Genomic DNA, 27,933 nt, shown 5'->3' with positions numbered 1-27,933 from the left:
ATTAACATTTTGTCAGTGAGAAGACAGATGGGAAGAGAAGTAACCTGCCCAATGTCACACAAAAACAAATGGCAATCCGTGCCCTCTATAATACCCACCACCTGGTACCCCAACCTCCCACCCCCCGTCCCTTCAAAACCCTCAGATTGTTTTTCAGAGTCCATAGTCTCTCATGGTTCACCTCCCCTTCCAATTTCCCCCAACTTCCTTCTCCACTCTAAGTCCCCATGTCCTCCATGCTATTTGCTATGCTCCACAAATAAGTGAAACCATATGATAATTGACTCTCTCTGCTTGACTTATTTCACTCAGCATACTCTCTTCCAGTCCCGTCCATGTTGCTACAAAAGTTGGGGATTGCATGGAGCACGGGGTGTGGTGCAAAAATAATGAATACTGTTATGCTGGAAATAAAAAAAAAAAAAAAAAAAAAAAAACAAATGGCAACACTGAGGTTTATGCCAGGAAGTCCAGCACCAGAGTTATCACTTAATGTCTTTATGCTAATTAGATGAGGAATGGATAGGTTTATCACAAAGATAATAACGGTAAAAATAGCATTTGGCACAGTGCCTAGCTCAAATTGCTGAGAAGTAATAGAACATGTGTTTTCCAATTGTATACTCTAGAATCCAAGCTTACGGTCATAAATTCAACACTTCTTAAAACCCCAAATTTGGAAATAACACATTCATTAACAAATTGCAGGTGATTATGCAAGGTGGGGACACTGTAAAATAGATTGAAGGATGTGGCAATCATTAACTGCCCACCATAACTGCACTGTACTTCAAGTGTTTTCAGTGGTTCAACTACACTGTTTTCAGAATTATGATCATTTATAGATTTAAAGACAAACAGTTCAATGAACCAAAAACTGAAACAAAATAAAGTAAAATAAAATAAAATAGAAAGGACATTATAAAAGTTTGGCAATATTTGCACAAGATCGAGACAAAATTGAAAATGCTGAGTTTTGAAGAAAGTTTCTAGTAATTTATTGCCTAGGTCCTGGATAAAATGTTGATCCTGAAGATGAAACTCCAAAGTCACTGGAAAAAATGAGTTTATTTTATATTGTTTTTATTATTTTAATTTCAGATTTTTAAAATTGAAATTCAATTAGCCAAGGCATAGCACATCATTAGTTTTTGATATAATGTTCAATGATTTATTAGTTCAGTATAACACCCAGTGCTCATCATATCACATGTCCTCTTTAATGCCCATCACCCATTTACCCCATACCCCCACCCACCTCTTTCCACAGCCCTCAGTTTGTTTCCCAGAGTCCAGAGTTTCTTGTGGTTTGTCTCCCTCTCTGATTTCTTCCCATTTAGTTCCACCCGCCCCTATCTCCCTCTGCACTATTATTTATGTTCCACATATGAGTGAAACCATATGGTAATTGAATCTCTCTGGCTGACTTTTTTTTTTTTTTTATAAACATATATTTTTATCCCCAGGGGTACAGGTCTGTGAATCACCAGGTTTACACACTTCACATCACTCACCAAAGCACATACCCTCCCCAATGTCCATAATCCCACCCCTTTCTCCCAAGCCCCCTCCCCCCAGCAACCCTCAGTTTGTTTTGTGAGATTAAGAGTCACTTATGGTTTATCTCCCTCCCAATTCCACCTTGTTTCATTGACTCTTCTTCTACCCACATCTGGCTGACTTTTTTCATTGAGCATAACCCCCTCCAGGTCCATCCATGTTGATGCAAATAGTAAGTATTCGTCCTTCTGATGGCTAAGTAACACTCCATTGTATATATGAACCACATCTTCTTTATCCATTCATCTGCTGAAGGATATCTCAGCTCCTTCCACAGTTTGGCTATTGTGGACATTGCTACTATGAACATTGGGGTACAGGTGCCCCTTTGTTTCAGTACATCTGTATATTTGCAGTAAGTACCCAGTGGTGCCAAAGCTGGGTCATAGGGTAAACTTTACTTTTAATGTCCTGAGGAACTTCCATACTGTTTTCCAGAGTGGCTGTACCAGCTTGCATTCCCACCAATGGTTAAGAGGGTTCCCCTTTCTCTACATCTTTGCCAACATTTGTTGTTTCCTGTCTTGTTAATTTTAGGCATTCCAACTGGTGTAAGAATGAGTTTTATATAAATGGAGTAATTCTAGGTACAGTGAATTGATGACATTCTCAGACTACGTTTTTGAGGGAAGAAAAAGTTTTCTCCCTGAAATAGTGATTTTATAATATTTGTGCATCTCGGGTTAAGAAAATAAGGGAAAAAAACCTGAAATACTTAAAGCAAGAAAATATTTAATAACAAAAAAGAAAATACTTAATAACAAGAATAATGAATTTAAGGTTGAGGAATGAAGGTTATGGAGAACATTCGCTAGCTTTCAGGAAATCAGATATTTGGAGAAACTGTAGGAAAACCTCAGTGATGAGCTTAATTGTTTGTAACATCAAAACAACTGCTTTCAAGAAGAATTCTGGTAAGGTGACAGAAAAATCTCACCTCTAACACCTGCTAAAGCCCATGCACCTACCTGTCAAGACATAATAATAACTTACACTTTTAATTCACATTCCAAATCTTATGGAAGTGGCAAAATCTAATAGAGAACGATGTTGGCAAGAGATGAATTCTGGCCAGTATAATTCCAAGATTTATAAGTACTTCGATACAGTGGAAAGAACATAAAAGAGTGGAAATGAATACTAGTCAACTACCTTTCTAGCTATCTTTAATGTATTCATAGTCATATCCACATCTATCCCAATCCCTACCATATGCATATGTGTATCAGTATCTATACTCATTTCCGTGTCTTGATCTATACCTAGGCACATGTTCCTAACATTGTGAATTTGCCTTTTTCACACAAGATGGCTTTTTCAGGAATTTTATATTTGAGAGAAGTTGCAGCTCATTTATTCGTAACAGATGATATAATTATTCAAATATTGCCATAGCCATCTTTTCCTTTGATATTACAATTGGTGACATCTTGACATAACCATGAATTATTGTGCTGTGCTTCATGTACCCCAATATCAATAGGATATGCATGATTTAATCTCACAGAACAGTCATTACTTTAAATATCTATTTGTTCCTGTGGTTTTCCCAATCATTTTGAAATTAAATAGATTAACAATTCACTTCAGCAAAGAATTCCCTGTATATCACCTGGACCATTTTTCAGAACTGTATAACCAAAGAAAATTGTAAGGTAATTCATATCACATTTCTGACTGTGAGTAATGAGAAATCACCATGATAATGTTGATATTATAATATAATTTATTTTAGCTTTAGCATGGCACAGAATGCAAATGAAAGGACAGTGGATTTTGAGTCATAGTGCTAATGAAACTAACAGTGGCTTTTCTTAGATTCCAGAAAATATACCAGGCCATTCCATATGAATTCTCTTATTTAACCATCACAAATGCCTGGGATTTGGGGTAATATTACCATTTTTTGTTTTGAAATAAAGCTTATCTCTCTTTCTTTGTCTTTTTCCAATCCCCATGTCTGTTTCCACACACTCTCATTATAAGCAGTGATATCCTAATAGCATTTTAACTTAAAGGTATGTTTTTTACATTTATTCTTTGATATAGAAAATTTAAAATACTGTAATTGACTAATAGGGACATTAAACACACACACACAAGGGTTTAAAATGTTAGAAATAACATCGCAGTGTTAAAACTGATAAACTTATTTATGTAATGAGACAGGTATCACTCTTATCTACCAACCTTGATGTTTTAAGGGTTTCCATTACATTAAGCTGTAAAATGGCCTATTAATTGCCATTATTTTTTTTGAAATCTTAAATAAACAGCCTCTTATTTAAAGAGCATACCCACTGGCATTACAAATTACTTTCTTGTAACTTAAATTTCAATTTTACATTAATTACCAAATAATTATTTTAGTATTTTTCATATTAGTCATTGATATAAAGTTATAAGTTCGTTATTTAATTCTCCCTAAAACCAGTTACTCATTACGGTGTTAAACATCATCCATGCCCTGAATCTTTGTAAGAGGAAATGCTTAAAGAATGCTTTCATCTAAAAGGAGCCATGAAATGTAACAGGGTCACTCATCTGAAGCGCATGGTCTTTAAAACATACAACAGCCTCTGAGAAATGTTGTGCCTAGTAAATAATATAATGCTAAAATATAATTGAGGTATATATGTGATTAGTGGGAAGGGAGGATAGAGCCTATAAATTGGAAACTATTAATTGTAATACAAAAATAACCAACACATATGCCATTCTGTCACATGAGAGAATCTAAAAATGAAATGAAAAAATGGCTATGATCTAAGTAGCTCTGGTCCATGACAAATATTCACCAAATGACAGTGAAATGTGAAAAGAAAAGGAAATGTTATGAATATTTCATGAAGCTAAGTGTCTTAAGAGGTAATGCTTATCCTTTAATCTGAGCTCACATGCATTTATATGCTACATTTATGGTGAAAGAAAATGTTGATTATTGTGATTGCATAAAACAAAGTCACTACTTAAAATTAGTACATTTCAACCCTCAGCCATTTCCCTCAATTTTTAACTTTTATTAAAGAAATGATATCTGAAGGAAATTTACATTGCACGATTCAAAGATTTCCCCCTGATATTTGTTGACCAATATTACTTAGCTTACCCACTAGGGAAATTTCTTTGCTAACTACTAGTGATATTTGCTATAAATGCACCAGCAAGTACAGATGGTGGTTCCACACTACCTTCCTGGTGCTTAATTTAATGACTTTAAAACTGTAACACAGTTTTTACCAGTTTCAACTACATAAAGCCATCATATGAGTAAAATTATGTTCTTATCTTTTTCAAGTATCTGTTAAGAAATTTATATGGGCATTGTGGAGAAACAAAGATAAATTAAATATGCATCCTGCCCTCATGAAAAAAATCACTTTCCTTATGGGGAAAATCATCATGGGAAAATAAATAGATTGGAACTAGAAGTTATGGTTTTGTATCTTTGTTTCATTGCCTACCAGCAGTATGAATTTAAAGTATTTGCTGATCATTTCTGAACTGTGATTTCTTCAGCTATAAGTCAGAGAAAATAAAGTTACACTCTAGTAGTCTTTTCAAAGGAGTATTAAATGTCATTCACTATGCAATTTTATCATATATCAATATGAGGAAATATAAGTGATAATTTATTAATTTACCAATCAATATGTGTGCAAAACACCAAAATTCACAAGTACCCAAATCAGTACAAATTATTCTATGGGAAAAGATCATGCTTATCCATAAAATATTATGGTTTTAGATTACCTAAAAAACATGTTAAGTTTAAGAGCAATACATATTTAAATATTGTAATTGGTAATTCATATTAAAATAAAAATCATACAAGTTTTACATGAAAAATAAGTTTTAAAACTATATAGTTATATCCTGAAACATACTTCAAATAGAAGTGCATAAGATATATGATCTTCCTTTAACTTTTGAGGTTAATATTATGGTGAAAACTAAGTCATTCTAAAGAGGAGCTTCTTTATAGACTATCAGAATTTTCTTAACAATTGAGGTGCCCTTACATTCTTACAATTCTTGAGAACACTGTTACACTGTTTGAAAAAGAAAGTGTTCTGATGCATTCATGTTCTCCTACCACCTACCCTAATTCATTAAATTAACAGCTATTTGGGGCACCTGGGTGGCTCAGTGGGTTAAAGCCTCTGCCTTCGGCTCAGGTCATGATCCTACTGTCCTGGGATTGAGCCCCGAATAGGGCTGTCTGCTTCTTCCTCTCTCTCTGCTGCCCCCTGCTTGTGTGTTCTCTTTCTCTGCAAAATAAATAAATAAAATATGTTTTAAAAACTGTGTTTACACTACACTATAGTCTATTGAGTGTAACTCCTAGTTTATTGAACATATTTGTAAATAAAAAAACTACTATATAATTAATTTATATAAATATAACGTTTTATATATATAAAAATATATCCTAGTATATTCTGGTCATAAGTGACATATTTTAAAAAATAAGGATACCAAAATGTCGAAAGTTAAAAGATGTTCTAGACTAATTCTAATGAATTAAGTTTTAGATTTATTATTGCCAGATAAGATAAAGTTTAAAATCAAATCATTATTAGACATAGATTAGGGGTGCCTGGGTGGCTTAGTCAGTTAAGCATCTGACTTCTGATTGTGGCTCAGGTCATGATCTCAGGGTTGTGAGATCGAGCCCTGCATCAAGCTCTGTGCTGGGCATGGAACCTGCTTAAGCAATTCTCTCTTCCTCTCCTGCTGCACAGTCCCCGCCAAAAGAAACAAAATATAGTAGTACTTCATAAAGAATAAAATATTCAATTTGCCAGGAAAATAAGAATTAAACTTGTATGCAACTATTAATGTAGCCCCCAAGTATATTTTAAAATGGACATAACTACAAGGAAAAATATAAAAACCTGCAATCCTCTTGTGAGATTTTAACATATCTCTTTCAGTAACTAGTAGATCAGATTTTAAAAATATAGTCAGCACAGAGAACACTGGAACATGATTAACAAACTTGTTTAAAAGATATATTGAATGCTGTTCCTAGCCAGTGATAAATACCCATCACAAGAGCCAGAATGATCCCAGAATTATGGTTCTCTAAGAACTTGTGAATATATCACATGGCAAAAATAACTTGGCAAATGGAATCGAGACAGATGTTATAATAGAAGATATCTGAATTATCAATTTGAACACAATTTAATTACATGAGCTTGTAAAAGTTGAGAACTCTCTCCATCTGGAGGCAGAAGAAGAAGCAGCAGAAGGATGAGGTAGAGAGAAAGACCAAAGAGAATTACAGAATGAGAACTTGGACTGCTCTTGCTGACTCTGAGGATGAAGGAAGGTCTCAAACTGAGAAATGCAAGCAACTCTAAAAGCTGAGAATGACCTCAAGTCAACAGCCAGCAAGGAAACAGGACCTTACTCCTACAACCGCATGGAATTTAATTCTGACAACAGCCTTATAAATTTGGAAGTGAAAGCAAATTCTGCTCCCAAGGTTTTAGAAACAATGCAGCTCAGCTAACACCTTGATTTCAGCTTCATGAGTCTCAAAGCAGAGAACCAGCTGAGCTACGCTCTACCAAGACCCATGTAAATACGATAATTAATAATGGGTATTAAATTTGTGCTAATTTGGATTAGGAATAGAAAAACAATAGGCTTTTCTTTATAAGAAAACTAGGCACATAAGAAAAAAATTTACAATATTGGACCCATAAAGCAAATGTCAATAATTTCAAAAGATTAAATTCATACAGAAAATGTTATCAAATTGCAATGTAAAGGAGAAATACATTGGTAAGAAGACACAGCTAAAGCAACTCATAGGTTTTTAAGTTAGGGAATACTCTGACCATGAGCCAAATAGGAAATCCTGTAGCTTACGCAGCAAAAAGAAGAAAATTTAAAGCTTAAATGTTTATAAATCCTAGAGGAACTGCCAGATAAGTGTGTACAAGTGAACTTTTGCAAGAACTTTTGCAAATTATAAACAACTCGAATGTCCATCAACAGTAGAACATATAAATTTAGGGTGGTGTGTGTATTGCAATAGATCCCTATATAGCACGGGTTCTCAAAATGTGATACATTGATCCTTAAAGTCCTGATACATTTTTAGGGGGTCCACAAGATCAAAACTGTTCCCATAATAATATTGAGACATTATTCACACTGTTTTCACTGTTTTGACATTTGCCCTCATGGTACAGAAGTAATGGTGGGTAAAACTGCTGGTGCATGAAAACATTGCAATTAGTGACCTCAAACTGTACAAATAGTCATTAGTCATTGTTTTCTTTACCACCACATACTTTCAGTGTGGAAAAAAAATTGTGCTTAAGAACATTCTTGTTGAAGCTATAATTATTTCATTAAATGTCTACTCTATAATACTCCTCTTTTAAATGACCTATGTAACAAACTGAAAGGATGCAAAAAATAAAACAAAAACAAAAACAAAAACAAAAACCTTCCTATGCCTACCAAAACATGATGGTTGTTCCAAGGAAAAATGGTTGCATAACTGAACTGGCCACTTCTTCATAGAACAGTCTTTTTATTCGAGTGACCAACATAAACAAAACTTAGTCAAATTTGGGTATTTGTTATACATTTTTTCCAACACACACACACACACTCACACACATACACACTCACACACACACTGAACCTGATCTGTTACTTCAAGGGAAAACAACTGACAGGATTTGTTGTCTATGATGATATCTGAGTTTCCAAGTAAAAAAACTAGAATTTTGGAAAACTTCAATCCATTACTGTAAGTTTTAGAGCTTCCCCAAATTTAAAGATTTTTTCCAATGAGATTGGTACCAATAAAAATAAATGTGATTTTAAGATACTTTATAATAAAATGTGTCAACATTTGTAAGATCTAACTCAGTGGACCAATATATTCCAAATTACTAATACATGTTAAAAAATGCATGGGTAAAAAGGACCCATTATAAAAACAAGGTGAAACAATGAATTTTAAAGTCACAGAGTATAAAAATTAATTGATACGTTTTGAATTCAACATTGCACTAACCTATAAAGTTTTTGTGCAGTATCAAAGAAGAGTACTCACTAATCTGCAAACTCTATTAGAATTCTTTTCCCTTTTCCAACTACATATGTGAAGACAGAATTCTTCATACCCATCAACCAAAATAACATATTGTAAAATATTGAATAAAGAAGTAGATAAGAGAATGCAACTGATTTCTTATAATAGGCCAGATAATAAGTAGATTTCCAAAAATAGAATACAATACACTCTTGTCCTTTTTGTTTTGGAGAAGGTAATAATTTGAATTAAAATATGATTTATCGGGGCACCTGGGTGGCACAGTGGGTTAAAGCCTCTGCCTTTGGCTCAGGTCATAATCTCAGGGTCCTGGGATGGAGCCCCGCATTGGGCTCTCTGCTCGGCAGGGAGCCCGCTTACTCCTCTCTCTGCCTGCCTCTCTGCCTTCTTGTGATCTCTGTCAAATAAATAAATAAAATCTTTTAAAAATAAATAAATAAAATAAAATAGGATTTGTCAACATGTAATGTGCTTATCCTGGTTATTTTTTTATCCTGGTTATTTTTTAAGTCATAAATGCACAGATGTAAAAAACTGTTCTCAGTTTTAATTTAAATAGGGTAAATATTGATAAATCTTGACCTTAAATCCTTTTGGGGATTCTTAATAATTTTTAAAGAATAAACAGACCTGAGACAAATTAAAATTATTGTTATCTAGCACTGCAATATATGGTAATTTCAATGTAGATTAGTTCTACCTGTACATTGTTGGGTAAAAATAGCAAGTATATAAAAAGTAGTATAATTCCATTGCATAAAATTACTAATTATTATTCTTATATTAATAATAAAATGGGAAAATAAATAACATACAAGGCAATTTATAGAAAAATTAAAAATATGTATTTTCATTAGTTTTAGAAAAATTATATCTTGTGTATGTGTTTTTTTTATTTTTATTTCTCTTTTCTACTTTAGATAATTATAGATCAATTGTGTAATCAAGCTTGTAACTATATGCAATATTATTTAAAAAATATGCAATGAATTATGGTCAAAATGTCAGACAAATATTTGTTTTATAAAATCATGCATTATAGGGGTGCCTGGGTGGCTCAGTCAATTAAGCATCTGCCTTTGACTTAGGTCATGATCCTGGGGTCTTGGGACTGGAGCCCACATTTTGCTCCCTGATCAGTGGGGAGTCTGCTTCTCCTCTGCCCCTCCTCCCACCTGTGCTTGCACTCTCTTCTCCCTCAGTTTCTCTCTCTAAAATAAATTTATAAAATCTTTAAAGAAATGCAGTGTAACCCAAAAGCAATCTGCAACTGCTAAATTTTATAGAACTTATCGGAAGTTTGGATCTAATAAAACAAAAATGACATCATTTGTAGACTTTTCAGTTTCAAGATTTCATATTTAGATCACAGATCTTCCTTTAATACTAAATATTAATAAATAGTTCCCACTATGTAAATATATTCTAAACTATCAGGAAAAATATTTATTTGACAAAATATCTTCTGAATACTCAGTTGTTAAAGTCAGGAACAAAAGACACCTAAAAACAAATACTCTCACAACTTACTTCCCAGAATCTAAATTAATCAGTATTTTCATAGAGATGATATATGTAATAGATAAGAAAAATAGTTATATGCATTCATATGTATGCAAATAACTGTATATTTAACTATACAGTTTTTGTTTTTGATGAGTGATTTTCAATCCACATGTCATAAATTCCTTTATAAACCCTTACACACACACCCACCTATCCACAGACATGCACACCTACTTATACAAAGCTTGGGGATTTGATAAAAGGACTTTTAATGCTCTTTCAACTCTGTTAGGTAAAATCTCTATAACACTAACAATTAATTCCATTTATGTTTTTAGGTTAACAGGATTCCATCTGCCACCGCCAGTGACAAGTACCAAATCCGTGTTCTCACTACGTTTGACCAGTGATTTCGCAGTTAGCGCTCATGGGTTTAAAGTATATTATGAAGGTAAGTGATAGCAATATAAAAGGACCACTGCTCAGTCTAATACAGTCAAACCAATATTCTCTAGGATGGAAATGGAAGAAGAATCACCAGGAAGGAAGATACAGTTTATCCTATTATTTCAAATTCTGTCCTGAGAGTCACCTTCTTAATAATCCTTAATATATAGTAAAATGCTAGAAATGAGAAGGCTTTAATGTTTCATTGCAGTGTACCTGAAGAGAGGAAAATTTTTGCTTTAAATCTTCTTAGGAGATGAGACCATGACACCATTATGGGGTTAAACATGAACGAAAGCAAACAAAATCAAAGTGACAGGAAATTAGTTCTGATTCAAGATTCAGGCATCACAGACTCCACCCTATTTTGCCTCTCTGCTAGAAAATAACCTGGTAATCTTTATTCTCTGTAAGTTAGTCAAGAGGAAAGGTCTATTAGGAGACAAGAGTTTGCATCTTCCATTTTAAACCAGGCTTTCCAGACGCCCAGATCCATGATCCCTAAAACACAGAAAGGAAAACTAAGAAGCTCTTGAAACTAAAGGTTTTATCTGGAAGGTGAAACAAACTGATTTGGCATCAAAACCTGACCTGAACTGATTGAAGGCCACTAATGACCTTTATTTATCCCACATAATGTGGATACTCATGTTTCATTATGCAAATATTATTTAATAATTTGGTGTACCACAGGCTCTGGTGTTAAAAACGTACAGAATCTGCATGTGTTCTTTTTTTTTATTTATAAATTCTGATGCTAAGAATACTCTAATCCTGATGGTTTCAGATGGGAGGTCATGGACTTGGAAATTTCTTCTTTATGTGATTTGACTATAAAGTTGCACCTTCTTTAGGGAAGAGCCCCTCTCTACCCATAGGAATAACATAACACATTTCAACTCACCCCCCCCCCCCCACAGCCCGGACCATATTACCAGAATGCATCACACCAGATCTAAAATCATCATAACAGATACACAAATACAGATACAAATACAGTAGCAGGCATGGTTACTTTCTAAAGCACATAACAATTCAAAATATAATATGTTTAAAGAGCACACTGGAAAGCATATATAAAGTAGAATTGCTTTAGTATAAAGGTTAACAGTTTGCATGTGGGGAAAGTTTTAAATCAACCATTTCATCTTAGTGCTTTCTCACTAGAAAAACTATCCTTTAACAAACAATTGAGTAAAAATATTTTCTCTTTTTTATATCCTAAATAATGACACATCATAGCAGTTTTAACACTATTTTCTACCCAATACATTTCTGAACTATCTTTTGTCTAGCAGGGAAGGCTGCATTCTAAGACTTATTTTCCTCCATTGTGCTAGTAAAAATCATTATTTTTCTAAGGTGCTTTCACAATAGTTGAATATTTTTATCTTGGCAACTTAATTCATAGTTCAAAAATACTACAAACACAAAGGTTCAATTTTAAGTGTAATTTTGGCAATATTGAAGGAGTTAGTAATACAATAATTTTCTATTAAAGGCTCCTTAATAGAAACCCTGTACTCCGTTCATCAAAGTATAAATATATTTTAGGTTAGCTTATTCTTTCCATAACTACCGAGTACACTGAAAATGTAGTAACTTGGAAGATGAGTTAGGATGTTGCCATGTTTTCTGGCTTGACTGTCAAGTTTCATGAAATATACTCAAAAATATTTTCAAAGCTCTCCATTCTTTCTACATGTACATTATATTTCTGTCTTTTCTGTTTCTGTAAAAATGGATTTGTAGATCTTCATGACATTTAAATGTATGTCTGGGAGGTCCTGACTTAAAATACAAGGTATTAAGTGTCCATATAGTATTGAGGGATCAGCATTCATGCTACAGAACATCAAGCATTGATTTGTGATGGTACCTTCTACCATGCATTAGTTTTCTATTTCTGCTGTAACAAATAAATACAAATTTAGCATCTTAAAACAAAAATACATTAACTCACAGTTCTGGAACTGAGAAGTCCTGGTGGTCTCTGCTCGTTCCTCTGTTCAGGGTCTTGCAAGGCTGAAATAAAGATGTCAGCTGGTTGTGCTCTCATCAGAAGGCTCTGGGAAGATACTAGTGCCCATAGCTCCTGAAGGACTTTCTCTTCCTTGTACTTGGATCCTATGTCTGAGAGCCAGCAAGAGGTTCACTGCATTCTTCTCACACGTGAAATCTCTCTGACTTCCCCTTCTGAAGCATTCCTCTACTACCTTCTTCCCCCACACATCTCTGACTTTGAGTAGAGAAATTTCTCGGTTTTAAGGACCTGTGTGATTAAATTGGACCCACCTGGATAATCAAGTCTCATCTCCTTGTGTAAAATTCCTTACACTTAATTAAATTTGCAAGGTTCTTTTTGCCATGTCCCAGTACATATTCACTGACTCCAGAGATATTTGGTTGAGGGGGTAGGGGATGGGTTTCATTTGCCCTACCATACCATGGGACACTATATAACATTTTACAGAGGGAATAGCTGCAAGTGTTTATTTACTTAACAATGGCCAATGATTCCATCAAGACCAGCTGATGTATAGTAGTCCCCTCTTAGCCACAGTACATATGTTACAAGCCCTTCAGCGGATGCCGGAAATCATGCATAGTAACAAACTATGGATACTATATGTTCTCTTATAGGTATGTAACTATGACAAAGTTTTATTTCTAAATTAGCCATAGTGGGGCATTTGGGTGGCACCATCAGTTAAGTGTCTAACTCTTGATTTCAGCTCAAGCAATGATCTCGGTTTGTGAGACTGATCCTGACCTCTGCTGGGCTCTGTGCTCCGAGGGGAGTCTGTTGAGGATTCTCCTTCTCCCTCTGCCCCTTTCCCTTCTTTCACACTACAAAAAGTAAATAAGTCTTGAAAAAAATTAAGCATAGTAAGACATTAACAACAATAATGAAATAAAAAATTATAAAAATACACTGTAACAAACGTTTTGTGAACATGCTCTCTTTCAAATCATTCTGTACTCACCCTTCTGGTGATGATGTAAGATGATAAAAAAGCCTACGTGATGAGATGACGTGAGGGGAATGACGAAGGCACTCTGATGTAGAGTTAGGCTACAATTGAACTTCCGCTGATTCGTCAGAGGGAGGATGATCTGCTCTGGGACCACAGTGGACTCAGGGTAACTGAAGTGGAGGAAAGCGAAACTGCCGATTCTGAAAGCAAAACTGCAGATAAGGCGGAACTATGGTATTGTGAAATCCAGAAAACTTAGTTTGAAATTTCAAAGCTCATTCTGCACATGCCTGGATTTTGGATCCAAGTCATCATTTCATAATTACCTCAAATTACAACTCTGGGCCCTACTCCTGCTACAATAAATTTATCTACTAATCTGGACATTTCCTCTAAATTTATACCTGCATTTTTTTTTGATTCTAGTATCTGAATCTCATTAATTTTCATTACATTTTTCTCTATATAATCATTTCCTAGTTATCTTTTGTTTGAAGTATTGTTGACACACACTGTTGTATTAATTCTAGGTGTACAACATAGTGATCCCCAAAATCTATAGGTAGGGCTGTGCTCATCACAAGTGTAGCTATCATCTGTCACCCTACAACTCTAGTACAATACCACTGACTGTATCCTCTTTGCTGTACCTTTCATCTTCATCCTTTAAAGTGTCCTAAGACCTTGTCCTTGTGTGTTAGAACTTATGAGATCTCTATTAGTAATATATGTGTTTTTCAATTTGCCAATACTGGAGCACATGCATCAAAATTATCTGGAAAATTTATTAAAATGTGAAATATAGAATTCTTTGCCCCAGTTATATGTCCTGAATCAGACTACAGAATAAACTCCTGGAATATGCATTGCAATTCCAATTGTAATTCCAATAAAGAATAAATAATTGATAAAGATAAGTCAGTCTCTGATCTTCACAGAACTCAGTTCTTATAAACTTCTACTGCCCTACTTCAGCCCATTTATTTTAAAAATCTGGAGGGTGTGTTTAATAAATTTTGAGAAAGAGCTCTTAATTATTAACTGAAAACCTGTCATTTAAATTCCTTGAAGTCAAAGCTGTGAGTTGTTAAATTTCTGTGGAAAATTTTCCCATTAATATCTAGCTGCATCTATCTTTATCTTTTCTCATTACTGTCTACCATACACCTCAATATCTTGTTACTATTTCCCAAGGTTTGTTTTTATATAGAATTTTGGTTTTTTTTTATGTTAATAAAAATAAATGGCTAAAATACTGTTCTATGGGGGCGCCTGGGTGGCTCAGTGGGTTAAAGCCTCTGCCTTCAGCTCAGGTCATGATCTCAGGGTCCTGGGATCGAGTCCCACATCGGGCTCTTTGCTCGGCAGGGAGCCTGCTTCCTCCTCTCTCTGCCTTCCTCTCTGCCTACTTCTGATCTGTCTCTGTCAAAGGAATAAATAAAAAAAAAAATAATAAATAAAATAAAATAAAATACTGTTCTATGAAACAGAAAATTCAAGAAGCAATCATGTATACTAGGTTGAATAGTCATATAACCATTTTTCAAAATTCAGTCAAGATAAACCAGGTAAAAAAAAAAAGATAAACCTGGTAAGATCTGTGTTCTATGGAACACATAGTGAGAAATACTCTTACGTCTTTTCTAAATCTGCCAAACAGAATTCAAAAATATTCAGATCTGCACCTTTGAAACAAATAATATATTATATGTAATAAAAATTAAAATAAAATAATATATTCCAGTTTTTGCTAATATATTCCAGAATTCTTTTACATTTTACTTCAAAGTTGCATAATCATTTTTATAGGTAAAAAAGCATATGCTTATATACCATAGAGTATCTTACCTTTTGGAATTATTTATTGTGAAAACAAAGTAATATAATGAATGCATATAGTGGATCATTTACATACTAAATATTATTATAAGTATTATAGTAAGAGGTTATTCTAATGTCTGTAAGAATCTCAATGAACTATATCAGCACCTATCAGTGAACTAATTCAATTATCAGAAACAAACTAAAAATTAGAGTGTAGTCTTAAAAACTCACTTCAAACATGAGGTTGTTATTGTGCCTTAATGATTGTTGATGTGTATTATAGGGTTAAAAGTTTCACCCTTAGGAAACATGCTGTTAAGTCATTTTCATATTTTAATTCAGAAACAGAAATCTGGTTAGTAAGACTACTATCATTAGGTAAAATTCACTGAGTGATCTCTTTGTGACAATCACAGCGCTAAACATTTTACATGGATTTTTTTCCACCCTAGAAAATTATATGAAAAAATGTAATAAGCAAGAACTTATTACTTGTAATAAGTTGTAATAACTTGTAATATGCAAGAACAAAAAAATGACATTAACATAAAAATATGTATAAATTCCCTACAAATGTAAACTGCATACATTTCAGAGACCTATTTTATATCTAACTATAAACTATAATTTCATTTACAATTAAATGGATAAGTTCATATAGAATTTAGTACAGAAGAGTATTATAAAAATAAAAATCACTGATAATATTGTATATTAAAACATGAAACATAAAGGCTGAAATGTATTCTTACATATAATATGTGTGAGGTATATATTCTTTGTTCTTTTTAAACACTTGACATACAAATGAGTATTTATATTACTTACTATTTGATTTAACTGTCACACATGTTTATTAAGTTTATCCTTGAGAACATCAAATGACTTTAGTGACTTTTCATTTTAGGGGTTATTTCCAATTCCTAAACTACAAAAATTTAAAAACTGCAGTACCATGAAATTTAATGAAGAGCTTACAATTTAAGATCAAGTTAATTATGCTTCTGGCAAGACAGTTGAATTGTAGCAAGAGAAATTTATGTAATAAAATTAAATATATTAAACAGTTTGCTAGCAATAAAGGGAAGTTAAGTTAATAAAAGAAGTTAATGGATCATTACCTTAAATACTTTGAAGAATAAATGAAAGATATTGCTTTTAAAAAAAACAGATGTCATATATGTAAAGACAATTTTCCTCTTACTCAAATTCAAATCTTTTACCTTTCAGGTTTCATAGAGTCACCCTACTTAGACATAGAAACATCCTAATCCTACAGTGACCTAGCTAAGTCACAATTATCTTTTTCCCCTTTTAAACAGTAGGAAGTGTTCAAAATCCCAATCCAGAGAATGACACAAATAAGCCTTTTACTTAAGTATCATCTTAAGAGAGTAAAAAGACATAGTATTACAATAAATATGTAAGTGAGTATAAACAAAAAGTGGGTTTATTAATTTTTGAGTTTTTGTACATCTATTATCCAGGAAGATACAGATCATTTTCACTACACTCACAACAAAGCTTCAACAGTACTATCAGTTCACAAAGGCTTTCAGACATTTAAACTTTTCTCATTTCTGCACAGTGTAGCATACACAAACTCCACAGTTAGTGCCCCAGCGTTGTTTCTCTCCTATAACCTTAATTTATGAAATAAGCACATGAACATGTATTAAATTTCTATATATACTATATTATTTAAATGATTCTACCATAAATCTCTGTCTCTTCTTCCCTGAACACTCTGTACATACGTATTTGGCTCACTCATTTCTTATTCTTCCAGATTTTGCACATGCCTTAATCATTTACAGAAAGTTATTTACAGAATTCAGAATTAAGACCAAAATGCTCGATGATCTTTTTCTATGTGCTTAGATGTGTACATACCTTGTGACAATATTGTATCTGACCATTTTGTACGTTTTTGCTCACATAGGCTATGAGTAGATAAAGGGTATGGTATCTATTTTGCGTGTTTTGCAAACATGCCTCCTGGAACATGGAAAAACACTTCATAGAAGTTTGTTAAACTCAACTGATGTATAGATATCTAATAATTTTATTAGTAATGAGGAAAGATTTAATACATGTCCCACTTTCTAAGAATTAAAATGCCAGTTAATGCCTTAAAAGGCAGATGTAGTCTATGTTTAACCACTTAGAATTTGTAGCATTCACTGATATGCACCTTAAATAAATAAGGTTTAGTGAAATTTGGAGCTTTTTATTTGAGCAAAGCCATAAATGATACGTAAAATTATTTTCCTTTTATGCATATGTTCTTTGCTTTAAAATCTTTACTTAGGTGAAGTAAATAGTTTATGAAAAACATTTTTAAAAATACAAAGTCACTCATATAGCATAACAAGAAAATCAAGATGAAGATGAAAAATTGCTAAAGCTAGTGATATATGACCTATTTAATCTTAGTGATTCATGTGGAAAAGATAAGTTAATGTCGCAGATTGTATTTTATTCCCCAGAAATAGAATTATTAAACTTAGTATGTAATCTTATTTCACATTGAATTTCCTTCTTTTATATATGTTACTAAATGTATTGTTCTGTCAACTGCTATAATTTATCATTTTGATATGTGTATTAGAATGATGTTTGAGACAGTGATGATTTAACATTCCAGTTGTAAGTCAGATTTTGTTGTGTGTTTCATACATTCAAAGATCACACATTGTGATAATTTGTTGTAATTAATAGCTTACAGGAAAATATATTGTAAGCTTGGTTAAGAAATTTTTTGCAGGGGCACCTGGGTGGCTCAGTGGGTTAAAGCCTCTGCCTTTGGCTCAGGTCATGATTCCAGGGTCCTGGGATGGAGCCCCGCATGGGGCTCTCTGCCCAGCAGGGAGCCTGCTTCCCATCCTCTCTCTCTGCCTGCCTCTCTGTCTACTTGTGATCTCTGCCTGTCAAATAAATAAACAAAATCTTTAAAAAAAAAGAAATTTCTTACAAACTTATCTTGATTTCCTCCTACTAACATGTAGTAAGTTAGAAAAATAGAATTTAATGTTTATTTTTGACTATAAGAATGATGACATGCCACAAAAAATTAAACCTGAGATGTTTTTCCTTATAAAAATAGTTATGCCCCTTAACAGTTATCATTTTTAAAATATCATTAAAATAAACATAGATAAAACAAAATACAAATATTTTAAAAGGAATAATAAATAACATCAAACATTTTTATTCAATGAATATGCATACTATATAAGATAAAATTATATTTCTGTATAAAGAAATAATTGTTATAAAATCCCATTTTATTTATTTATTTATTTTAAAAATTTTATTTATTTATTTGACAGACAGAGATCACAAGTAGGCAGAGAGAGAGGAGGAGGCAGGTTCCCTGCTGAGCAGACAGCCTGATGCAGGGCTCAATTCCAGGACCCTGGGATCATGACGCGAGCTGAAGGCAGAGGCTTTAACCCACTGAGCCACACAGGCGCCCCTAAAATCCCATTTTTAGTACTTACTACATAACTCTCAGTTTAAAGATGGATTTTCGGTCATTTTTTGCACACCTCATAAGAAAACATAGTTTACAAAATGCATTTAATATTCCAATAAAATTATAATTTTTCTATCTATACAATATACTATCTGTCTAAAATATTCTTTAAATTTTGTATACATTTTAATCATATTTTTAAATAGTAATCTTCTAACATCAATGAATGTGGAAAGCCGTTATCAAAACCTTAATTAATGAAATTCCCTAGTGAGAAAGGAAGACACAAAAAGACACAAAAAATTTTTCATTTGGCCATAGGTGAAGTAAAGTTGTAACAGGAAGTAAATGGGATAATAATAATTTTTTAAAAATGCAGGAAGCTAATCTGAAGCAATATTAATTAATAATTTTCTCTGAACAACATATTGATTTTCCTCATATGATGAAATGTGAATTGACTACAAGGCATGGGTTGGTGGGGTTTAAGTGTTATTCAGGGAATTAATTGGTTCATTAGTTATTGTACTTTTTATCTAATTATTACATTAATGATAATATTTCCAATTTATAGTTAAAATATTTGCATCTGCTAAATAGTTTTCCTCATATTCATTTGCATTTATTGTAATTTAATTGTCTGTCATGTTTGAGGGAACTTATCAATACTTTTGTTTCTTTCACCTTGCTTCCAATTGAAGACTATATTTCTTATCTTACAAGCAGATCTGCGACAGTGTGCTCTTTTTAAAAAAAATTTTATTAACATAAATGCATTATTTGCTATAAGGGTACAGGTCTGTGAATCATCAGTCTTACACAATTCACAGCCTTACCATAGGACATACCCTCCCCAATGTCCATAACCCAGTCACCCCATCTTTCCCACCCGCCTCCCCTCCAGCAACCCTCATTTGTTTTTCCTGAGATTAAAAATCTCTTATGATTTGTCTCCCTCCCCATTCCCATCTTATTTCATTTTTTTCCATCTGTTCCCCTCACGCCCCGCCTCCATGCCTCTCAAATTCCTCATATCAAAGAGATCATATGATAATTGTCTTTCTCTGAATGACTTATTTCTCTTAGCATAATACCCTCTCGTTCTATCCACATTGTCTCAAATGACAAGATTTTTTGATAGCTGCATTGTATTTCATTATATGCATAGCTGCATAGTGTGTGTATGTGTATATATATATATACACATTTTATATATATCTATAATCTTCTTTATCCATTCATCTGCTGATGGACATCTAGGTTCTTTCCATAGTTTGACTATCGTGGACTTTGCTGCTATAAACATTCAGGTGCACATGCCCCTTTGAATCACTACATTTGTATCTTTAGGGTAAATACTCAGTAGTGTGATTGCTGGGTCATAGAGTAGCTCTATTTTCAACGTTTTGAGGAAAGTTTGTTTGTTTGTTTTGGAGGCAGCACAACTGCCTGCTGCAGTAATTCTCAAATGTCTTTGCCAGAGGTGTAATTGCACCGCCCTTGCCAGGGACCAGGCTAAGTAAACTGCTTGGTTTGTTCTCGGTAGCTTTTGTTCCCTGAATGCTTTCCCTACAGTTTTGAAGGAGGAGCATGAAGATGGCGGCCTCCAGATCGCCTACTCAGAGGAGCCAAGAGCTCAGGGTCCCACTCCTCAGTGCAGCCTCAGAGAAAAACAATCACTCCGGTCTCCCTGGTCTCCGACCCCACTCCCAACTCACCCGGCCTGTGACGGAGTGTTTCTATCTCTGTGCATGGCTTGGTTGGGAGTCTCCAAACCCAGCAGATTCCTGCCACATGCTCCTGCGCCACTCCTCCCAGAGGTGAAAGGGGGTGGTCTCCCCAGATCTGCCTTTTATAGGATTCCTGCTTGAAGAGCAGTGGTATGACTATGCCTTGCATCACGGCTTAAGGTAACTCCAAACTGAGAGCCCATTCCTTGACTCCATTTCTGCAGCTGCTTTGCCTGCTTTGATCCCTGGGAGCTCGGCTATACTCAGACACCCCCGGTCTTTGTGTGAACCTGCAGATCCTGAGGCCGCACTGTCCCAGGAGTGTTCCACCCCCAGCTTAGCCTCTGGAATGATGTCCCTGAGTGGAGCCGACTTCTGAAAGTTCTGATTTTGTGCTCCACTGCGCTGCCGCTTGCTGGGAGCCAGCCCCTCCCCCCGCCGTCTATCTTCCCCTTGCCTCAGAATCATTTCTCCGCCCCTCCTACCTTCCAGAAAGTGGTCACTTTTCTGTTCCTAGAATTGCTGCTCTTCTTCTCTTCTCTCTCCTGTTGAGTTTGTAGGTGTTCAGAATGTTTTCATAACCAAGGATATTTCGCTCTCCTACTCCTCCCCCATCTTGCTTCTACCCTCCTGTGTGCTCTTCTGTTCTTAATTGTCAACACTAGTCATCACTGGCTATACTTCGTGCAGTATTTCATTGTGCCTATACACGTGTTAAAGCACTTGTTTCTTATAGGGATATTTAAAGGAATTTTGTCCATAAAATGATAATTCTTACATATATTGGTTTTATATTTATATTGTGAAATGAATATTGCCACCACTTAACAGACGAGTACATCACAAATTGTAATTTCAGTATTCTATAGGTCAGAAGTATGGCTCGGTTTTTAGCTCCACTATCACAAGGCTACAGTCAAGGTATTGATTGTAGCCTTCCTATAGGAAGCAGGAAGAATACTTCCTATTCTAAGCTTACTGGTTGCTGGTAGAATTTTTGTTGTAGTTGTTGTTTTTGTTTGTTTGTTTTAAAGATTTTATTTATTTATTTAGCAGAGTGAGAGAGAGAGAGATCACAAGAAGATAGAGAGGCAGGCAGGGAGAGAGGGGGAAGCAGGCTCCCCACTGAGCAGAGAGCCCGATGTGGGGCTCAATCCCAGGACTCTGGGATCATGACCTGAGCTGAAGACAGAGGCTTAACCCACTGAGCCACCCACTCGACCCAACTGGTAGAGATTATTTCCTTATGGTAATTTGATTGAGATCCATGTTTTCTTACCAGGTATTGACCAGGGACTTTTCTCAGTTTGTATAGGCACCTGTAGTTCCCTACCATTCCTCCCACAAAAGGCAGTTCACAACCTTTCTTCCAACTTAGCACACATCTGTCTCACTTTACCTCCCTCTCCAGCTGACTAGTAAAGAGTCTTATGTAACATGACATAATCACAGGAGTGACTGTCCTACCACCAATCCCATATAACGTATCCTGATGAAGAGGGCAACTTTCTCATCATATCCGTAGGTTCTACCTGCATTCATGGTGAGAAGGTGAATCTTGGAGCCCATCTTAAAATTCTGCCTAGTGTATCATGATTAGTGACTCATTTAAGTGACAGCTAAATATAGGATAGGAAATACAAGGAGAGAAAAAAGCAAAGTTTGAAGATGCATTTTATAATTAATTAATCTAAGTGGATCCATTTTTTTCCTAAAAAAGATAAAACTTTTTTTCTCTTTACATTGGTATATTGATTATTTTTAGTTTATTAAATAGTACATCTATTACATATTACTAGTACATATATTTACATAGGTTAATTATTACTAGATCTATTACTGGTACATATATTTACATAGGTCAGATACAGTTTAAATATAATGTTATGATGTGCTTCAGATTTTTACTTTCCAGTAGAACACATTTTAATATGAATATATTTTTTGACATGACTATATATTTTTTAACATAACATGTCTTTCTTAGTGAGAAATATAGGGTAATAGATAACCTTTTAAAGTGCTGAACAGGGTTTTACAAGACCTAATATTTAATGCTGATTTTATCACTCAGCTGCTGTGAGGCTCATTTCTTCATAATGTGAAATTAATATAATACTGATCCAACAAGGTGTTTTGAAGATCCAGAGAGTTAATGATGTAGTATTTGTGAAACAGTGCCTAATATGTAAACATTCAATAAATGCTAGCTATTTCAATATTATGCATTTAATATATAATATGCAGTATTATGTGGTGACATAATATTGGTTTATTAAATAGTGAATCCATAATATTAATATATAGTCAACCTTTTGGATTTGTTATATATGTATATATCTGTTTATATTATAATGTTTGCTCATGACATATAAATTCTTTGAATTTCCATCTTCTCAAAAGGAATACTGTATCTGGATATTTGTTTTGTCTTTCTTAGAAAGTTGTTCAACTAAGAAAATGGAAGTGACAGTTTATCCAAGTGTTATCTGAGCTCAGTAAGCTATGCGGTAGCACCCTAATCTATTTCCTTAGAATCAAAGTGGTAATGGGGCAATAATCCATTTTCAATTTGAACCAAAGGAAGAGAGGACACTTTTTACATATGCACACACTAGCACAGTGCTCTTCCAGTGCCAAAGGTCAAAACCCTGACAGAGGTTAAGAGAAGTAATCAGCTCATGAGTTGCGGCTCTGAGCTAACAGGTCAGTGCTAGAGACAGACCTGGAGCACAGGGAGGCAGTCATTCCCATTAACTTGAAGAGAGAGCATAATGGAAGAATGACAATCCTGTGCAAAAACTAATTAAATAATACTCGTTTTAGTAATACACTCCTTTAAACAAGTGCTTAAACAAAATTTCAAAAGAACTTTGTGGATAATTATGAGGACCCTGGAGCAATGAAAAACATCTTTCTATAGATATAGTGGCTAGAAAAGATGATGCTTAGAACTGAAGGTAGCAATATGTGGCAAACTGTTACACAGTGTTGTTCTGGTCATTTTGATAAATATAATTTGAGTGACAAAAGAGTAGCAGAAACTACTGACCTCTTTGTAAAAACTTCATAGTTCAATATCTACTTATTGTCAAGAACTGCTAATGTTCTGAGATTTTGCCAGACCCAAAGTTAAAATATTAGCCTGGCACAGTTTCATGGATGCTAGCAGATGATGCAAAATGACTGATTCAGGGACAAGGACTTTGTAACATAGAGCCATACAAATACCCAGAGTATCAACAATTCTTTGGGTTCCCAAAGCCTCAGTTACCAAAGGACAATGAGAAGAGGGCTGGATGGCGCCGACATACACGGTGGGGTGAGCTATAGGAGATGAACTCTGCACTTAGGAAACTGGGATCTTTTACAGTAGATGGTAAATAAATAGGCCCTTTGCTCTGGAGGCAGATATTTTCATATTGCTGCTGAATAATCAGTAAACCTGCTCACAAGATACGAAAAACTTGAGAAGTATGAGGAAAACTGTTTCTCAGGACATGTGTATAGTGTTCAACCACTGCAATATCTGGATTCTGTAAACCTTAAATGAATTTCAATCACCTTTTAAAATGATAAATAAAAGATACTTTTAAGGATCATTTTCTAGGGCACCTGGATGCCTCCGTCAGTTGAGTGTCTGCCTTTGGCTCAGGTCATGATCCCAGAGTCCTGGGATGGGGCCCCATATCAGGCTCTGTGCTCAGTGGGGAGTCTGCTTCTCCCTCTCCTCCTGACCTTCTTCCTGCTTTTGTTCTCTCTCTCAAATAAATAAAGTCTTTAAAAAAAATCATTTTATAAAGATCGTTCAGAAGGTAGATTCTATCTAAAATGAAAGATTTGAGGTGCCTGGGTGGTTCAGTCGTTAAGCCTGTCTTCGGCTCAGGGCATGATCCCAGGGTCCTGGGATCAAGCCCCGTGTTGGGCTCCCTGCTCAGAGGGGAAGCCTGCTTCTCCCTCTCCCTCTCCCTCTCCCCCTGCTCGTGTTCTCTCTCTCTGTGTCTCTCTCTGTCAAATAAATAAATAAAATCTTAGAAAGATAAAAATAAAAACTTCAAGATTTGTATTCTTCATATTTAGTGTAATTTAAAAAAGCATTTACTGAGCATTAAATTAATATTCTATGTATACTTTTGGATAGTTTTGTAAATACCATCTGAACATAATAAGTGCTATTTATTTCCTTCCTTCCCATCTTTTGTATTTAGGGATGTTTGTGGAACTATCTCTCCGTAGTGTGATACACCTGTTCCATCATAATTTCATTAGAGTTTCTGCATCCACATTTATTTGTATGATCAGTCTCTCCTTTGTCTTTTCGTACTTTTGTTTGCTTGTTTTATATCAGAGTAGTAGGAGTTTATATGATGAATTGAGTTGATTTCTTAACACAGGTACCACAACATAAATTTCAAGTGACTGTGAGTAATTAAATTTTAAAAATGAAAATGTAAGGTCCATGAAGAATTGCAGCAGAATATTGTTGGCTCATGAGACAGGAAAGCTTTCTAACTACAAAAGCCAAAAGGAAAATATGTCAGTAAGGAAAAAATTGATAGATTACACTAAATGAAATGTGAAAGCTCCTGAATATGATAATAAATTTTAAAAGTCATCCTTATATTAAAAGACAAAAATGTAAATTTAACATTCACAACCTATGGGACAAATATATATACATATATATTTTAATATACAGTATATATAAAAAAACACTTGTCTCTGACATAAAATTTATAAAAGCTATGAATTAAAAATTTGCTAAAAATTTTAAAATGTTGACAGCATGTAAAAAAGACTAATTTAACATAAATTTATCATTAATACTAATCTTATGCTTAGAAATAATTTTAGCTTGTGGTTAGAGAAACATAGCAAAAGGATTTTCTTTTTTTTTTTTTTAAGATTTTATTTATTTACTTGACAGACAGAGATCACAAGTAGGCAGAGAGGCAGGCAGAGAGAGAGGGGAAGAAGCAGGCTCCCTGCAGAGCAGAGAGTCTGCTGTGGGGCTCGATCCCAGGACCCTGGGATCATGACCTGAGCTGAAGGCAGAGGCTTCAACCCACTGAGCCACCCAGGTGCCCCACAAAAGGATTTTCTTGAGTTTAGTAGCCATGAAGAAGAAATAGGAAGGAAAGTCAAGGCAATTAAAAATGATATACACTCAGATGAGAAATTTATCAAATGAAATCTTTCAGATATGAGTTTTTCAATGTAAGAAGAGAGAATCTATCTATATGAATTTCTTTCCATTATGGGAAAGATTTGACATATGAAATCATAGATAGTATATTTTTATTTATATTAGGTAGTACACAGCCTTTTTATAATGTAAATAAGAGTTCCCATTTCATCAAATTTTAGAAATTTGTTTCTTTATTTTTCTGTAATTTTAAGGCAGATTTATCTGTGTGTAGTTTCGAAGGCTCCACATTATTATTTCTTTACTTCTTCATGTATGCTTACTTATTTGTTTGTTTCAAGGTTTTGTTTAAATTCTAATTAACAGATAGTGTAATATTAGTTTCAGGAGTAGAATTTAGTGATTCATCACTTACATATAACACCCAGTGCTCATCAAAAGGGCCCTCCTTAATACCCATCACCCATGTAGACCATCCCCCTGCTGCTTCCTCTTCAGCAACCCTCAGTATATTCTCTATAGTTGAGTCTGGTTTTTTTTCTTAAATTCCACATAACTGGTGTTTGTCTTTCTTTGACTTAGTTGGCTTAACATAATATATGCTAGCTCCATCCATGTCTTTGCAAAAGACAAGATTTCATTTTTTTTTTGATGGGTGAGTAATATTCTGTTATATATATATTGCCAGGAATGGTCATAAATCCCTGTACCAAGAGATGAAAGATTACTGCAGACTTTTCTGGGAAAGAGAGGAGAAGGTAAGGGGGTCAACATTCAGAGACAAAGACCCTTGGTGGTTCTTTGCTCCGGCTTTTATTGGTCCTTAAGGATAGCCTGGGTGGCTCAGTGGGTTAAGCCGCTGCCTTCGGCTCGGGTCATGATCTCGGGGTCCTGGGATCGAGTCCCGCATCGGGTTCTCTGCTCCGCGGGGAGCCTGCTTCCTCCTCTCTCTCTCTCTCTCTCTCTGCCTCTCTGCCTACTTGTGATCTCTCTCTATCAAATAAATAAAATAAAATCTTTAAAAAAAAAAAAAGGATAGTCACAAATTGTTATCACTGTTTCTCAAGCACACGGTATGTGACAAAACGTCTTCCTGGAACTGGGAGAATCTGTTTATAGGGAAGATACAATATGCTAATATGCATGTTCTACAAGTTCCCTATAGCCTAAGGGAAAATACATACATGTTAGATCACAGAGCAGCTGTCTGGGCTGAGAAAGCTCCCTGGAAGGCAATTCCCTGCAGCATTCCTATGGCAGAGTCATAATGCAGACCTTAGCATTCCAAAGGCCTACGCCCTTCTCTGAAAGCTTCCTTGCACTCAGCCTCTGTGTTACATTTTAGCAAGCCAAGTATTATGGCTAATTTCATGTTCTACATTAACCCCAATGTATATACACTGCTTCTTTCTCTTTATCAGTTCATGGACATTTGGGCACTTTCCATAAGTTGGTTATTGTTGATAATGCTGTTATAAACATTGGGTGTCCCTTCGAATCAGTATTTTTATATCCTTTGGGTAAATAACTTATTAGTGCAATTGTTGATCTAAAGGTAGTTCTATTTTTAACTTTTTGAGGAGCCTCCCTACTGTTTTCCAGAGTGGTTGCACCAATTTTTATTCCCACCGACAGTATAAATGGGTTCCCCTTTCTCTGAATTCTCTCCAACACCTGTTGTTTCCTGTGTTGTTTATCTTGATGAAGTCCTACTAGTTCACTTTTGCTTTTGTTTCCCTTGCCTTAGGAAACATGTCTAGTAAGAAGTTTCTATGCCCTATGTCAAAGAAGTTGCTTCTTGTGTTCCCTAGGATTTTGATGGTTTCCTGTCTGACATTTAGGTGTTTCATCCATTTTGAATATGTTTTTGTGCATAGTGTAAGAAAGTGGTCCAGTTTCATTCTACTGCATGTTGCTGTCCAATTCTCCAGGCACTATTTGTTGAAGACACCATTTTTTTCCCCCATTGGATATTCTTTCCTGCTTTATTGAAGATGCATTGACCATATGGTTGTGAGTTAATTTCTGGGTTTTCTATTGTGTGTTATTGATCTCTGTTGTTATATCCCTACCATACTGTCCTTATGACTAAAGCTTTATAATGTAGCTTGAAGTCCAGAATTTTGATGACTTCCAGTTTGCTTTTTCTTTTTCAAGATTGCCTTGGCTATTGAGGG

General features: G+C 34.6%; 1 protein-coding gene across 5 annotated transcripts in view; it reads left to right on the top strand.

Annotated features, from left to right (window-relative positions):
• Positions 1–27,933, top strand: part of CSMD3 (CUB and Sushi multiple domains 3) — a 1,246,643-nt gene that overhangs the window by 157,298 nt on the left and 1,061,412 nt on the right. For all 5 annotated transcript variants that reach the window (XM_032316321.1, XM_032316320.1, XM_032316319.1 and 2 more), the window contains exon 3: positions 10,492–10,604. In XM_032316321.1, coding sequence (XP_032172212.1) covers positions 10,492–10,604 — 113 coding nt within the window. The remainder of the gene's footprint in view (positions 1–10,491; positions 10,605–27,933) is intronic.

This window comes from Mustela erminea, chromosome 16 (genome assembly GCF_009829155.1).
Source record: "Mustela erminea isolate mMusErm1 chromosome 16, mMusErm1.Pri, whole genome shotgun sequence".
Taxonomy (NCBI): domain Eukaryota; kingdom Metazoa; phylum Chordata; class Mammalia; order Carnivora; family Mustelidae; genus Mustela; species Mustela erminea.
Note: the sequence above shows the minus strand (reverse complement) of the source record. Positions and strands in the feature narration are given on the sequence as shown.